Source organism: Anastrepha ludens, chromosome 2, assembly GCF_028408465.1.
Source record: "Anastrepha ludens isolate Willacy chromosome 2, idAnaLude1.1, whole genome shotgun sequence".
In the NCBI taxonomy this organism is placed as follows: domain Eukaryota; kingdom Metazoa; phylum Arthropoda; class Insecta; order Diptera; family Tephritidae; genus Anastrepha; species Anastrepha ludens.
This window is the reverse complement of record NC_071498.1, coordinates 73097738-73113719: the sequence shown is the minus strand read 5'-3', so window position 1 is coordinate 73113719 and position 15982 is coordinate 73097738. Positions and strand designations below refer to the sequence as shown.

The 15982-nt window shown below is 38.4% G+C and overlaps 2 protein-coding genes across 2 annotated transcripts; both read left to right on the top strand.

The window, feature by feature from the left end:
* Positions 1 to 1027: 1027 nt before the first annotated feature.
* LOC128871830 (S1 RNA-binding domain-containing protein 1) lies at positions 1028 to 8317 on the top strand. Its single transcript, XM_054113925.1, has 13 exons — positions 1028 to 1465; positions 1519 to 1838; positions 1899 to 2212; positions 2286 to 2524; positions 2595 to 2980; positions 4170 to 4452; positions 4546 to 4745; positions 4807 to 4996; positions 5063 to 5197; positions 5419 to 5514; positions 6809 to 6938; positions 7017 to 7146; positions 7231 to 8317. Exons 1-13 carry the CDS (start codon positions 1257 to 1259, stop codon positions 7443 to 7445), a joined length of 2847 nt encoding a protein of 948 aa, XP_053969900.1. The 5' UTR covers positions 1028 to 1256; the 3' UTR covers positions 7446 to 8317.
* Positions 8318 to 14881: 6564 nt separating this feature from the next.
* Positions 14882 to 15982, top strand: LOC128858048 (60S ribosomal protein L27). The gene is made up of 2 exons (XM_054093982.1): positions 14882 to 14988; positions 15400 to 15982. Exon 2 carries the CDS (start codon positions 15408 to 15410, stop codon positions 15813 to 15815), a length of 408 nt encoding a protein of 135 aa, XP_053949957.1. The 5' UTR covers positions 14882 to 14988; positions 15400 to 15407; the 3' UTR covers positions 15816 to 15982.

Genomic DNA, 15982 nt, shown 5'->3' with positions numbered 1-15982 from the left:
AGGGAATCCGTAAACGACGTTTACTGAGTTTTCAAACAATTTTGGCAGCAATACGCATGGGAAATTCTATATAACATTTTATAATAAGTAAAAAGAGGACACACTGTTATATGAATACATACTTAATAATACCTAACAAAAATTTTATTAGAATTATGTCTACAAACCTGTTGTTTTTGCCGGCATCAATTTTATTAAATTTTTACTTTGACGTTTTTCTTTACACTCGTAAAAATAATGATCTATTACCCAGAAAACACATTGTTGTTGTCAAAAAGTATGGTTATTATCTAAGATTATTTTATAATCTCAGATTTTAGGAGAGAAATGTTCTATGGAAATCTCGCTTTTTAATTACAGATTGGGAGTTAAGCACGATTGATTTAAACTATACAAATTAATGAAAACGAAGTGTCATTTGTTAAATTATGAACAAATTGATATACAGCCTCCAAAAGCAGTTCATTTGCATTTTTATGCGGAAGGCGCCGTGGAAAGAAAGTGTGTCTGTGCGAAGAATTGCTTGTGTTTTTGCTAAACCTGATATTATATCCTTGGTTATCAAGCAAGAATGATAGAGAAACTGATTACGTCTACCGAATTCGCTGTGTCATAAGAGCGGATGAATAAACGAGCAAAAGGAAGGGAAATTACTTGTTTGTGAAGAAGAAGAGTAGGCGAAAGCAATGGAAGCAACCAAACACAAGAAATTATACACATACACATAAAAACGCAACCTTCATGTGGAAACTTTATATTAATTTATACTTTCACAATTTAACACACAGAACTTCGTTTACATTAGTTTGATAAAAAAAAATAAAAAAAATAAAATAGTTTAAATCTCGCAAATCACAATACTACCAAGACATTCTCTGAATTTTCACAAACATGCAATTTCTCTTACTTTTGTTTGTTTTGTTCGTTTGTATTGGTAAGGAACCTGACGTCAGAGTTGTCAATATAGCAAAAAATAAGGTAACTGATTTGGAAAGGCGCCACCTATAGTACTCAATTCGTCTTGGGTTGTTTGGGTTTTTAATGCGACAGCTGGTGCGCGCGTTGTTTTTTAAATTTTTACTTGATCGTGCGAGGAAATTAAATAAATCGCGGAACGAGAATTCGCCTTTAATTGCAATTTTGAAACTATTTGTTTTGCGTTTGCAAAGAAAATTATACGCCCTTTTTTCAAGAATCTACTGATAATTCTGTGCTGGTGTTAACGTTTTCAATATATCCCAACAACTTTTGGTACAATGACCGGACGCACGAGACGTCAAGCGGCCCTTAGAGCTGTGCAGATAATAGAACTATCTGATTCCGAAGATGATGTCTCAACTGTTTCCCGAAGAACACGACGTGATAGCTCCTTTTCGCCTCCACCGACCAAGTCTGCCCGAATTGATGCTGCAACACGTTCCGTAGCTCAGCGGGATATGGCTGCTACAAGCGCAACAACTGGACGGTATATACAAAAGTTAAGTGTGGTTAATGTTTATGTTTATTTTGTTTTTACAGAAAACGCTGGCCTACTCCAAGAAGTGACGAGAATGCTAAGGAAGGGAAAATTTCGGGAAAGCGTACCAAAAAAGACGCTAAATCAGCTTCATCAAAATCTAAGAAAGCGAAAGAGCAAATGAATGTACCAAACGAAGTTGACACTGATGTTATAGAAATGCCGAATGATGTAGCTGTTGAGCAAGAAAACATGGATTTGAGCAGTAAAAATCAAGCAGCACCTGTTGAGACTACAGATGGCCAATGCAGTTCACGCGCTGATATGTCCGCAAACAAGGTTGCACTTGATTCCACTTACACCGGTCGCAGCTCATTTTGGGGTATTTAAAATGGCTATTATTCGTATCCTAATGTATTAATTTCAAATTGTATTATATTAGCACGCCGCAAAGTGTGGCGTGTCGACGAACTTCTCGCTGAAAAGGAGAACGTTGCACCGGGCACTGCAAAAAATATTGTACAATTACTTGAGAATGAGAATACAATTCCTTTCATATGCCGATATCGTCGCGATTTGATCAGTCACATAACGCCTGAGCGATTACGTGATATAAAGAATTCTTATACGGAAATTGTAGAATTGCGTAAACGTGCTGAAACGATTGTGACACAATTGCAGAAAGAACAACAGATTGACGAAGAAGTGCGAACAGAGATCTTATGTGCCAAAAGTAATGAGGAATTGGAGTTTTTGGTAAGTGAAATCTTCAAAGTTCTCATGTTTTCATTCCAATACAAAACTTCTGGCATTAATTTTTCACAATTAGTATGCCCCATATAAACCCGCTAGTAAAGGCTCACTTGCTGAACGAGCGAAAGCTCTCGGTTTGGGCAATGCCGCAGACTGTTTGTTATTTGGCGAGGCACCTGAGGTGTTTTTGGAATCCCTAGTAGATCGCAACAATGCGGATTTGGATAGTGCAGAAAAGGTTTTGCAGGGCATTTGCCATATAATTTCACATAATATTAGCAAACATACAGGCGTCTTGGAAGAGTTGCGAAGGCTGTAAGTTAACGAAGTTGCACATTTTAGTTTATTATAATTATTATATCTTTAATTTTTCATTATTTTTCAGTCAAAAAGTGCATCGTATTGTTCTTAAGTGCACTAAAACAAAGACTCCTGCCACAACAGCTTGTGGTAAGGTATCAACCTCGGCAAAGAGCAAGTTAAATAGTAATAACAACAACTCTTTGCATTCAAAGACTAAAACGGATGCTTCGAAGTATGAAATTTATTATAATTTTCAACAAGATGTACGATATTTGAAACCACATCAGGTGCTCGCCATCAATCGTGCAGAAAAACAAAAGTTCTTAACAGTAAAAGTAATCCCCGCAGACTATGTTAAGAATGACATCAAACGTTATACACGTGAGCTATTTATGCATGAAGGTCTGCGTTATCCATTGCGCAACCAGGTGTTTGAGCAGGCATTCGAGGAGTGCTATAGCAAAAAATGTAAGTTTTTTTTTTATTGGAAAGTAAGAAGACAATCGTCCATCTGTACGCCTGACAGTAGTGACACGCTATGGAAGAAGATCCAAACCTGCCAAAGTACTGCTATCAGGTCGGTCACAGGTTGCCTCTGATGTCTCCTTTACAATATCTTCAGTGCGAGGTCACTATTCTCCTGGTAATGATCATAGCAGTATGCTTGGCAAGCAATTTCTGTTAGGTTACTAACGCAGGATCCACCCATTCATTCACCTGATTGAAGCTTGGTATAACTCTGTTTAGGATGTTGTAGTAGGTTAAACTCCGCTGTAAAGAACCAACCCCGACATATTCAACATATGTTTCACATATAGAAATACCCCACACGGGACTAACCACCTATTTACGTGCCCCCTCAAATCAACTCACTAAACACAGCTCTCCCATTGAACATATCCCGTCGAAACAGAATGTTACTTGGCCTTACCATTGGATGAGACAGACGATGAACTGCTACATAAAAACACAGTTGGATCTAAACGGTTCACTAGGCGGGGCTAGTTTACTGGGGCGGCAACCTTTGGTCGGGAAAGCCCGAGTTATTCCAGTAACGGAGAACGTATCCTGCCACCTCACATGCCCCTCAAAACCCACTCATCTAACACCCCAATCCCTCTGGGCCCAACCTGTCGAAACAGCATGTTTCTTGGGCCTACCTTTAGATGAGTTAGACGAAGACGACTGGTGATACACACTACACTGAAAGGGCTTGTATTACTGCTACGACAACAACAATAGTCCTTCCAAGGACTGTCACTTTAGCAGCATTCCCCTTACATGTATGGGAAATTTTTATGCTGCAACAACAACAACTACCAGGCCCGACGAGAGGGGGGGGGGGGGGGGGGGCGGGGGGATCGGGTACTTTTTCCCCCGGGCCCGGAGTTATCAGAGGGGCCCGGACTCGAGATTATACGTGTTTATATGAATTAGACATCATTTGAAAGGGCCCGCATTTGCAATTTTCCCCCGGGGCCCGGATTTTCCCCCGGGCCCGGATATGCTCTCTATGGCCCTGACAACTACCGTTGACTTCACCGTGACTGGCTGATCTTTATGAATTGCTACATCAACAATAATTTATTTTTGTTTGTTTTGTATTCCAATAATGTATTCCTACATTTTTTAATAGACAGTTTTGAATTTTTTTTAGTACAACCGCTTTTATCGCGACAATTGCGTAGTGATTTGAACGAGCTAGCCAAAAAGGCTGCCATCGATGTTTTTGCGCAAAACTTGAAGCAATTGCTGCTCCAATCCCCACTCAAAGGTGAGCGTATTCTTGGCATTGATCCCGGCTTTACAAATGGTTGCAAACTGGCACTTATTTCCGAGACAGCAGATGTGTTAGAAACTGGTGTGATATATCCGCATGCGCGTACCAGTAACCCAGAAGAAGTTGGCAATAAATTAGCTAAAATGTTGGTCCGACACAAGTAAGTAGCCTTGAAACAAAACTTAAAGTTAACAATAAATCGTGGTATTTTTTAAAACTAAAATAAGTATTGCTTATTCTTTTAATTTAATAGCTGTAAAATAATCGCTTTAGGCAACGGTACTGCTTGTCGGGAAACTGAATTTTGGCTTTCAAATCTTTTCGATATTGGTATTTTAGACAAAAGTACTGTGCGTTATAGTATCATTTCGGAGCAAGGTGCCTCAATATACTCATGTAGTGATGTAGCGCTTAAGGAATTCCCTGACATGGATATGAACGAAATAAGTGCAGGTAAAGATACTTATAAAAAAGATAAGGAATAACAACTTTGTAAATATTTTTCCTTCTGCAGTTTCCATTGCACGTCGGTTAAATGACCCGTTAAGTGAATATGTGAAAATAGAACCGCGTCACATTGGTGTTGGCATGTATCAACATGATGTGCCAGAAAAAACGCTCAATGAAGCCCTGAACGAAGTTGTGTCTGAGTGTGTGAGTTTCGTGGGCGTGGATATTAATACGGCGAGCTTGAGTGTATTAAAGTGAGTTTCTCAAGTTTATTTGCTTAATTATTCAATACATCTGTGGTCTATTAATTTGTTTTTTAGAAATGTGGCCGGCTTGAGTGAAAAGAAAGCACAAAAAATAATAGAATACCGTACAAGTAATGGTCCTTTTCAAACGCGTAAAGATCTATTAAAAGTAAAGTCTATTGGCGAAAAGACATTTGTTCAATGCGCAGGGTAAGGAATTAATTCGAAACACATTCATTGAATAATTGGCTTGTCCTTTCACCATCATACATTTCTGTGGAATGCTGCTGAAGTGTCAATCCTATTCCGGATATAAATTCCGGCTGTGGGCAACCTTTAAGCGAATTACAAAATAAGCCAATCAACAAGTTTTATTGTGCTTTATTAAATTAACTCTCATAATTAAACTATTTTATTAATTCTCATTCTAGCTTTATACGTATCGATCCTCTGAGTGTTGGTGGAAAAATTGAAAACCCGCTTGACTGCACTTGGGTGCATCCGGAAAGTTATGCAGTTGCCAAAAAGTAAATAGAATTAGAATTAGATTAATGGTGGTTTTGCACTTTGACCTAAAGCCTTTTGGTCTCTCAACTCATCCCAATACCTCATCTAAACCCAGTTCCCTCAGTAAGCCCCGGATTGAATTGGGTTAGGCTGAGCGTATGTGTCTTTTGCTAGGCTGTACTAGGCCGAAATATCTACTTCTTCTCTCTATCGCATTCAAGAAAAAGGTGTGTTTTAGTTTCTGGGGATTGGTCACAGAAATTACAGAAGTCAGTGAGGGTGTTGATGGTACTGCTACCACAACTACAACAACAACAAGGGTGCAGATGGATGCGCTCCTCACTTTTAAGCTAAAATTGATCTCTGCACAGCACATATAACATACACATTCTGTGCTAGATTGAGATGGGTGATGGACATGCTAGGTGCTGAAGCTTGTTCAGGTGTACCAAAACTGTTGTTGTTGTTGTAGCAGCATAAACAATCCCCATACATATATGGGGGATACTGCTGAAGCGGCAGTCCTTGGCCGGATATAAATCCGGGTCGTTCCGGTAACGTAGAACCGACTGTCATGGGAACGCTACCAGAACTGTCGATTGGGCGACTTTTGATACCAAGCCAGCTGCTCTGTTTGTTATCATTGGCGTAATTACCATGCCAGGATGTTTGTCCTGCAACGCCAGGATTTTCTTGCTAACCGTTTGCACACAATAAGTACCTTCGTTGCCTTATACAGGGCAACATCAGCGTGCTTGGGATTAGTTAAGCTCGTCGTCCAGGTTAAAGCCATTCATTCGTCCAGTTTTATTTTCTTCATTCCTGGTAAAGATCTTCCTCTAGTGAAGGGAATGATGGCTGTTTTAAAGGCTTTTATATTAAGATCTACATCAGCACATCATGGAAAGCTCTTTACACTATATCGTGAGGGGTATTCTAGAACTTAGCTGTTGTTGGGTCTTTATTATCTATGGTCATACATACTCTCGAGCGTTGTCAAACGATCCTTCGATTTCAGGCACAGTGTACTCTTTCCTCGCAGTCTAAAGAACTCTTCATCTCAATGGGCAACTGATACAGCGCATTGCCTGTAGACCGTCCTGTCCTGTATGCATATTGAAAAACAAAGTAAGATTTAGTCTTCAGATCATGGCTTACATGATAGTGTTTGGTCGCGTCTGAACCGCAGATTGTTTTTATGAGACCCTTTGTCATAGCTCGCACCTTGACTACTCGTTTTCGGCTTTGTACCTATATACAATTTAATAATTTTTTAGATGCAATTTAAATTTAAAAGTAAATTTTTCTTGACAGAATCATAAGCAAAAGTAATTTGTTACTAAAAGACATCGGCACAAACGCATTTATTTGCAAAATTAAAGCATTCGTACTACAATGTGATATGCAAGAGTTGGCAGAGGATTTTCAGATACCAGAAGAGCGGGTAAGAAAAAAATGTTGCGCAAGAAACATATTATGTTTGATTTATTTATTGTATTTTGTTTTATTTATGAAATTCTAGCTCGATGTTGTATTAATGGCCTTACAACGTGAGCTTACACAAGACTATCGCTCAGAATTCGCTAAACGTCCACTATTCAAGCAAGGCTTAACACGTATAACTGAACTGTCTGAGGGTGATGTGTTGACAGGTAATGGCCCTATTTTTATTGAAATTTATTTTTCTAATTCTAGTAAAAAAACTAAATTGAATACACTTTAACTTCTACTTTTAGGCGCAATATCAAACATAACTCACTTTGGCGCCTTCGTTGATATTGGCGTTGAATGTAATGCTCTTATACATATAAGTAAAATGAAGAATGCAGAACTGAGTGTAGGTGATCGTGTTGTTGTTTCTATCATTCAAATTGATGTACCTCGCAAACGTATCAGTGTGAAACTGGAGGATATAAAAGTAAACGACAACGATTCGTTTACTTTGGTATAACTAAGTTAAGTTTAATTATATAGGGTTTTCCAAAAAGGCAGGCCAAAATGAAATAAAGTTAAAGTAAGCTGTGTTGTTGGCTATTAACGAAGTTATTATTATGGCATACTCATTATGACATCGTCCGTCGCGGCATTTTGAACGGAATGGAATTTGAGCAATGAGTTACGTGTACTTTGAGGAAATAGGTCGATTAAAGCTGCTTATTGGCATAGATCTTGGACTTCTGAAAATCCTACAACCCAATTTATGTCACCTCAGCGAAATATGTATAACCATACCCTAAATCGTTCATAATAAAGTTTAATCATTTGTATGTGGTGCTCAATAGTGTAACTTCCGTTTTGATTTGGCATCAATGACTGAAAAATAAACAACAGATTTGGCAGACACCCGCATACAAAAAGTGCGCTCCATCCTGTCAACATCGGCCCGCCTCTTATTACAAAGTCCTATATTAGTTGTTGTTGTTGTTGTAGCATCATAAACATTCCCCATACTTACAAACGGGAAATGCTGCTGGGGTGACAGTCCTTGGCCGGATATAAATCCGGGTCGTTTCGGTAACGTAGAACCGACTGTCGTGGAAACGCCCTATATTAGTAGTTAAGCTCGATGCAAATTTACTTATTAAATTTCATATTTATCCGTTTATGTATACGTACCATATATATCTTTTTTTGGTGTTAAAGTTTCAATCATGATACGATTCTACGTGCCGGAATTACCCGGGGTGTTTTCCCGACCAAGGGCTGTCGCCATAGTAAATTAGCCCTGTCTATTCAGCTTAATCTCACAAGTTACATTAAAATTAGCTTAAGGTTAAAAGTACATTCACATATGCATTAATTACCAATAAATATAAAAAATTATTAATCTACCCGTTCACATATGGCAGATTGCCTGCAAAATTTACAATCAGAGGGCAATGTTGTTGTGGAAAGGTTTAATTTGAAATGAAAATGAATAATAAAATTTAATTGGTGGAATATTTTGGTGTTTTGTTTGTTTAATTATTATTAACGATATGAAGAAAGGACAAGGAGAAGGAATCGCTAATTTTGTTGACAATTGACTGGTAATAATAAAAAGTTGAAGGAAATCCGTAAACGACGTTTACTGAGGTTTCAAAAAATTAAGGCAGCAATACGCATGTGAAACTCGAAATAACTTTTTGTAATAAGCAATAAGCCAGCGGCCACCGAAGCCGAATGGGTTGGTGCGAACTACCATTCGGAATTCACAAAGAGAACGTAGGTTCGAAACACCAAAATTACAATAAGAAAAACATTTTTCTAATAGCGGTCGCCCCTCGGCAGGCAATGGCAAACCTCCGAGTGTATTTCTCCCATGAAAAGGCTCCTCATAAAAATATCTGCCGTTCGCAGTCGGCTTGAAACTGTAGGTCCCTCCATTTGTGTAACAACATCAAGACGTACACCACAAAGGAGCTCGGCCAAACACCCAAAAAGGGTGTACGCGCCAATTACATATATATATATATGTATAATAAGAGTACACACGCTTTTTTTCTGAATGCATAGTTAATAAAACCTAACATACATTTTATTAGAATTATGTCTATAAGCATGTTTTCTTTGCCGGCATCCATTTTATTTAATTTTTACTTTGACGTTTTTCTTTACATTGTAAAAATAATTATCGATAACACAGAAAACACAGGTTGTATGTAAAAAATTATGGTTATTATCTAGGATTATTTATAATTTCAGATTTCGGGAGAGAAATTTTGTATAGGAAATCTTGCTTTTTAATTACGAATTGGAAGTTAAGCACGAAAAAGTAGACCATCTTCTTATATGTGAACGTATTATAAGTTAACCCGGCTGGCATTAAGCCACGCATAGATCTTTTGGTCCCTAGCGGTACCAGATTTAGACTGACCTCTATTAATATTTGAAGTAGACATCAAGTAGAATGTCAACGCTCTTAGCAAATCTAAGCAGCGCAGTAGGATCTATTTTTTAGATATCCTTCTCACCCCTAAACTGTGGGGCTCCCAGGCATTTCGAGCGCGTTTTTGATAATGCCCGACAAAGACGCAGAAGGTGCTCTAAAGTTTCCTCTACATCTTCTCTGCACTTCCTGCATTTGTCGTTGCTAGCAGTCCTATCTTGTGAGCATGTGCAGCCAATAAATTATTACCTGTCAGCGTACCTATAACAGTTCTGCAGTATTTTTGCGTGAGCGTAAATACGATTTGAATCAGTTTTTTATCATTAGTTCTACACGTGATTTTTGCAGTTTTGCATGTGGTTAGATTAGACCACTTCCGTTAGATTAGTCCAGTTTCCGCTTGCTTTTTCATGCATTAAGCTGTTTTTCTATGTTGTTCTCTTGTTCAAAAGGTAGGTTTACAATACTTTTAGCTATCTCATCTATCTATAATGTCTTTGAGACCCGGTACCCAATAGATGTGCAGCCTTCTGTTTGCGGAAAGCCTTTTTATGGTTTCCCTCCTCCTTTGAACATTTTTGAACTTAGTACAATATGAGATTATTGCTTTTATTGATGCTTGACTGTCTACGTACCCACTATTGAGTCATTTTTAGTTTTCGTGTGGACTAGCTCCGCGGCTTTCGGAACAGCAAGAACTTCCACTTGGAAAATATAGCTCGAGTTCGGCAGCTTGATTGATTGCCTAATTCCTAGTTTTAAGCAGTAAGCGCCCGCTCCCACTCCGTCTAAAGTCTTAGAGCCGTCTGCGTAAATAATAAATATTCTACGGCGGGGCTTCATGCCTTTATGCCATCCATCCTCTTCAACTCTAGTATGAAATATTTTCTCCTAATTAAAACGCGAAGCCATGTATGTAGTATCTGCAACCTGTACTCCTCTTTCCTATTGAGCTGTGTCCGAAAGTTCTCTAAGTAAATACCCCAGCATCCACTAATCTTTACGTGTTTTTTGCTGCAAGATTTTCCGTCATAAGGTCAGTAGGTGGTGTGATAAGTATCAATTCTAGAGGGGTTTTCATTGGTCCTGTTATGCATAGGTCAGCGAGTCGCTAAATCCTTTCCAATGGCATTAAATATGTAAATTTTCTTGTTTCAGTCCACTATACTAAGGCCCCATACAGCAATATCGGTGTAACTATAGCTGTGTAGCACCAATGCATCAGTGAGGGCGATAAACCCCAAGTAACGCCCAGCATTCTTATGGATGCATACATCGCATTCCTATCCTTTTTCACCCTTTCTTCAACATTGTGCTTCCACAGTAATTTACTGTTCAGTATTACTCCAAGGTACTTCGCATGATCTTTCAGAATGCATTTCGTTGTTGCCTAGCTTCGCCGGGACCTTATACGAGTACTTCCTAGCAAAAAGTATCATATCCGTCCTTTCTGCGTTTATCCTCAGACCTGCGCGAGATGTCCACTGATAGACAGTGTTGTTCATCAAGTTATTGATGGTGTCCAGGTCCTTTCCCCTCAAGAGAGTAGTCCCACTACTGAAAACTGGGAAACCCGCCAACCAAGGGAAATCTTATCGTCCGATAACTCTCCTTTCCTCAGTAGTGAAGACACTTGAAGCACTTCTACTCCAACTCTTCACGAAACATCTGACCCCAGCCCCACATCAGCATGGTTTCCGACGAGTGAATTAGCCGCATAAACCGCGGGCTTAACGAAAACCGCCCCAGCGAGAGGACTATCCTAATAGCGTTGGACTTGAAGAAGGCTTTCGACACAGTCAGTCATTCCACGCTACTAGTTGATATTTATCAGTAGACAGCGTTTACTTTTGTAGAGGTTTATTTGAAGGACCTTCAACATGTGGTTCTGGCACCTTCTCGGAGTTGGATACTTCCTCCAGCTCACCCTTCTCCACTTCCTGTAGATTTTAGGAGACTTCTATAGTCTCTTTTATACCGAGATCATTTTCATCTGCCCCGCCTCGAGCATGTTGTGATTGTCGTATGTCGGGTTACGCTTTCTGAGGCGAAAGTACACGTTGCCAACTATCCACGCCATCTTCGCGAATCGTATGTACAATTAATTCTCTGGCGGCTTGTTGATTCGGAGTATGTAAATTAGTCCTGGCAGATGCTCGCTTCACCACATTCAACACCTTCTATTCACTTGTCGGCACGTCTAGGCAGGATAAGTACCTTTGCCTTTGGTATTGAAGGAATACAGCTGCGGTCAACTATGTCGAGGGATGTTATGAGATGTTTTTTGGCAATTTCACTGTTCGCTGCCGCTGCTTTTTTCGGCGTCGGTTTTTATTTAGCGAAATTTTTCGGCTATGTCATCTCGTATTTGTACTTAAAGTATAAAAGTTTGGTATTCTATTTTCTTTAAATGTGCATTTTAGTGCGTTTTTTATATCCTAAGCTAGGCAACACTGCAGTAGCGAGAGAGAGATTTGACTGCTGAAAGCAGAATAACACCAACAATAACCGCAATCGCGGGCAATGCTATCAGATGTTAAAAAAAGTAAAGCTAAATAAAACTGAGTGAACTATTGAACTAATTTAAAAAAAATATATATATTTTACAAAATTATAAATATATCATTTTAATTAGAACAGGCTAGAAAAATGTCATGAAGAAAGAACTAAAACTCCGAGACTAAATAACAAAAAAATGCTAAATCAAGTTACGAAAAAGGGAATTTGGCCTTACTGGTGCTAATACGACGTCACTCATTGTCAACTTTGCTGAGAGCAAAGTAACCGTACCACGCCAGGCGCCATCTCATTATTCCTTCCATCGTGTGTTTTTGAGATTTTTTACCACAGTAGTTAACGTAGAGAGAGCGACATCTTTTGCTTCAAGCTTAGAGTGCATTAGCTCATGAGCGAATTTCATGAGTGATTTGTAACATCATGCTCTTTTTTTTTTGTTTCAGCCGGAAGAACTGATAAAGTTTGACACCTAATAGAAGAGCGTCTATCAGTAGAGCAGGTCTTGCAAAGATTAGCTGATACAAAAAAAAAAAAAAAAACAAATTAGCAATAACAACTCATTCGTAACAAAATATTAACAACGCTTGAGGGATGTAGTTGCACAATTTCCCATTCCTAACTTGACCTCATTTAAATTTTAAAAATAATTTTTCTTTTATTTTATCGTATGAGTGAATATTTGTAATCAGATATTATTTCTACCGGTAAATTGTTTCAACTAAATATATTCAGCAAGAATTTGGTGCTTCTTTCTCTCTTTCCCCTCGCCCATTGCAAACCCGTTTCATGCCGTCTATAAAGATGAAATTACACTCATACCCAGCAAGAAGAGTGGCGGTCAGGTTACCCTTCACGTAACCGCCACGCGTGGCCGTTAAACTGTCACTAACCACGCCCCTTTACAATCCCGTTGTTAAAAGCGTTGGGAAAATCGTAATCTTTCATACATATGGATTCGTTTGCCAGTGCCAGTTTCATATAAACGTAGCGACGAACAAAATAACTTTTAGGCCAGCGCCGGCAGCACAGCGCGATAGCCTAGCGGCTAGCAATGTGGGCTTCCGATCCAAAATCCTTGGTTCGAATCACAAAAAAAAACTTTTTTTATACATTTATTTTATTTTGTTTTATGATATGTTTATGAGGAGCTTTTTTTCATGGCAGAAATACACTCGGTGTTTTGCCATTGCCTGCTGATGGGCGACCGCTATTAGAAAAATGTTTTTATTAATTTTGCTTTCACCGAGATTCGAACTGACGTTCTCTCTGTGAATTCTGAATAGTAGTCACGCACCAACCCGTTCGGCTACGGCGTTTGTTTACTTTGACTGATGCAAAAATGAGGAAAAATATTTGAATGAAGTTTGCTTACTGCTTACACATTTGCCAAAGGTTGACAATTTGATTCTCGGCCTACTTTGATATCAAAAAGAGAGAAAAGATATCTTTTTGACTTATTGCTTTGACAGCCACTTGCCGTTTTTTTTTGTTTTTTTTTTTCTATTGATGCAAAAATGAGAAAAAATATATGAATGAAGTTTGCTTACTGCTTACACATTTTCCAAAGGTGACGGAGAATCAAAAAAAAGTCGATTGTGTTAGAGTTTCGGTGACGTCCCAGCAAAACCTGCGTGCATATGTGTTTGTAACAAATAAAAAAGTGTAATTGTGTTAGAGTTTCGGGCACGCAGGTTTTGCTGGGTACTGAAGAAATATATTCTACGTTTTTAAAAAGCGGTTGTTGTAGTCACGTTGTACGTGGCTGATATACGGCCACATTGGGTTCGAAAACCATAGTGGGCATAAAACACCGAATTATGAAAACGGCAACAAGAATGACAAACCTCTGATTACATTTGTAAAACACTTTTCATAAAAACTGTCTACTATTCAGAGTTGGCATAAAACTGTAAGGCAACAACAAGACACACATTACAAATTGGACGAGGAGATTGGCCAAACAGCTAATGAATTATGTTATATAATGGATTATATCTACAGTTACGATTTTCTGCAAATAAAACGTCTCTCTGAGTTCGATCACTGCTGATGTTCGGACAATTATGACAAGAAATTCAGTAAGACAGATATAACAGTGAAATTAGCGAGGTGTCAGGTGTAGGCATTTCTGTTTTGATAGAGGTTCTTGACGTGATAACGTCTTATAATTCGATGTAGCCAGCTGCCCGCACCAAAAAATGCGGCGTTATCTTGCTCATGCGTCGTTATCTTGCTCAATCGTCGTTATCTTGCTCATTCGGCGTTACCTTGCTTGAACTGCAAGCGAAAGCGCGGAACAAACGACAAAGAGCACAATCGGCCCCCGCGTTCGGCAACGTTCGACATCTGGCGCTCTCCTACTTGAGTGAGCATATAAATGTATGTATATGCGCATATGTACAATATATAAATTCACATATTTGTATTTGCATGTGCCTTCTTCCTGTGTGCATGGTAATGAACCATTTCTCTGTTGAGAATAGGACGATGATAGAAAAAGTAGGAAATGAAAGGGAGTGTTTCGAGTGTAATGTGTCTTGAAAAAGTCAAATCGATGATGGTGCCTCTTAGTGTTGTTGGCTTATTAACGTCTGATGCACAATCGAAATTGAACATATCTTTTATGAATTTGATAAATGTTTCGTCATTTTTCACGTTTGTGTAAATGTAACTTGATCAATTCTATTGCGATTCCATTTACTTCATTCTCTATATCCATACAAAATATTTATCAAACAAATAAAATTAAAATTTTCTTTCGAAAAATGCAACCATTCCATCACTATTTTCTTATGACGTTGTCACGTTAAACTATCGTCAATAAACCGACTTTACTTTACGTATGTAAATATGGGGAATGTTTATGCTACAACATCAACAATAAATAATTATTTTAAACTGAAAATATATTCTCTCACATGTGCGTCTCAAATTCTCTACAAGGAGCTTGAAAAACAATAGAATAACAAATAATTAGCGCTAAGTATTTTATGCTGGCAGTACCGAAGTCTGTTGTAATGCTGAATAGCTGACGTTCACAAAACGTCAAAGTAATGTGCGAAATGTCAACCCTTTTCTCTTTCTCTATATCCGGTCAGCCATAAGACCTGTAAGTGAAATTTATATTCAAATTGATTTTTAATCGAAAAAATCAAGTGAAATATTAAAAAATCGCAGCTAATACACAAAATAGAATTATATAGAAGTTGTCTAAGTATATACTAGTGGACTTCTTTTACGTAATTGTGTAATATATTATGTGAAAAAGTGTGTTGTAGTCTGTCCAAATTTGTATGGACGTCGCAAGAATGCTATACTAAGTTGAAGCTGCTTTTTATTGAGTGATTTCAATAGTTCACTTGATATATTTCGCATTCATAAACTTGCCACACATTTGTTTTCTCGAATTGTGAAAAACTAACTAATATGTATTTCTTTTTCATGTATCGTTTACCTACACATCTGTAATCAACATTGTGCTTGACATCTTACAAATGTTTTATTTGTGTACTTACGGCAGCCACCAAAATGAGGAAAATTATGAAACAAGGTAAAATCGTAATCGTCCTTAGTGGACGTTACGCCGGTCGTAAGGCCATCATTGTGAAGACATCGGATGACGGCACACCGGAGAAACCATTCGGACAGGCGCTTGTCGCCGGCATCGACCGTTATCCACGTAAGGTGACCAAGAAGATGGGCAAGAACAAGTTGAAGAAGAAGTCCAAAATCAAGCCTTTCCTGAAGGTACTGAACTACAATCACCTAATGCCCACCCGTTATGCTGTGCATGATATCTCATTTGAGAAATTGTCGCCCAAGGACCTTAAAGATCCGGTCAAAAAGAAGACACATCGCTTCCAAACACGCGTTAAGTTCGAATCTACCTACAAAGAGGGCAAGAACAAGTGGTTCTTCCAAAAGCTGCGTTTCTAAGCCATCACCTCTGGATTGTTTGATTCGTAGTTAAGTCCCCTTAATTTTTATACATTTAAAAACATAATTTTATATGTTTTAATTGTGTGGAGAAGTGCAGGAATGATGTAGGTGTTAATGTTGGAATGCAATCAAAAACAGTCTTAAATAAAGTGATTTAAAAAAGA

What these genes read in the sequence shown, in the direction of transcription:
- LOC128871830 (XM_054113925.1), top strand. Translation starts at nt 1,257, where the DNA reads ATGACCGGACGCACGAGACGTCAAGCGGCCCTTAGAGCTGTGCAGATA. An exon ending in AGTTATGCAGTTGCCAAAAA is followed by an intron (nt 5,515 to 6,808) that starts GTAAATAGAATT and finishes TTTTCTTGACAG; the next exon opens with AATCATAAGCAAAAGTAATT. An exon ending in TGAGGGTGATGTGTTGACAG is followed by an intron (nt 7,147 to 7,230) that starts GTAATGGCCCTA and finishes TTCTACTTTTAG; the next exon opens with GCGCAATATCAAACATAACT.
- LOC128858048 (XM_054093982.1), top strand. Translation starts at nt 15,408, where the DNA reads ATGAGGAAAATTATGAAACAAGGTAAAATCGTAATCGTCCTTAGTGGA.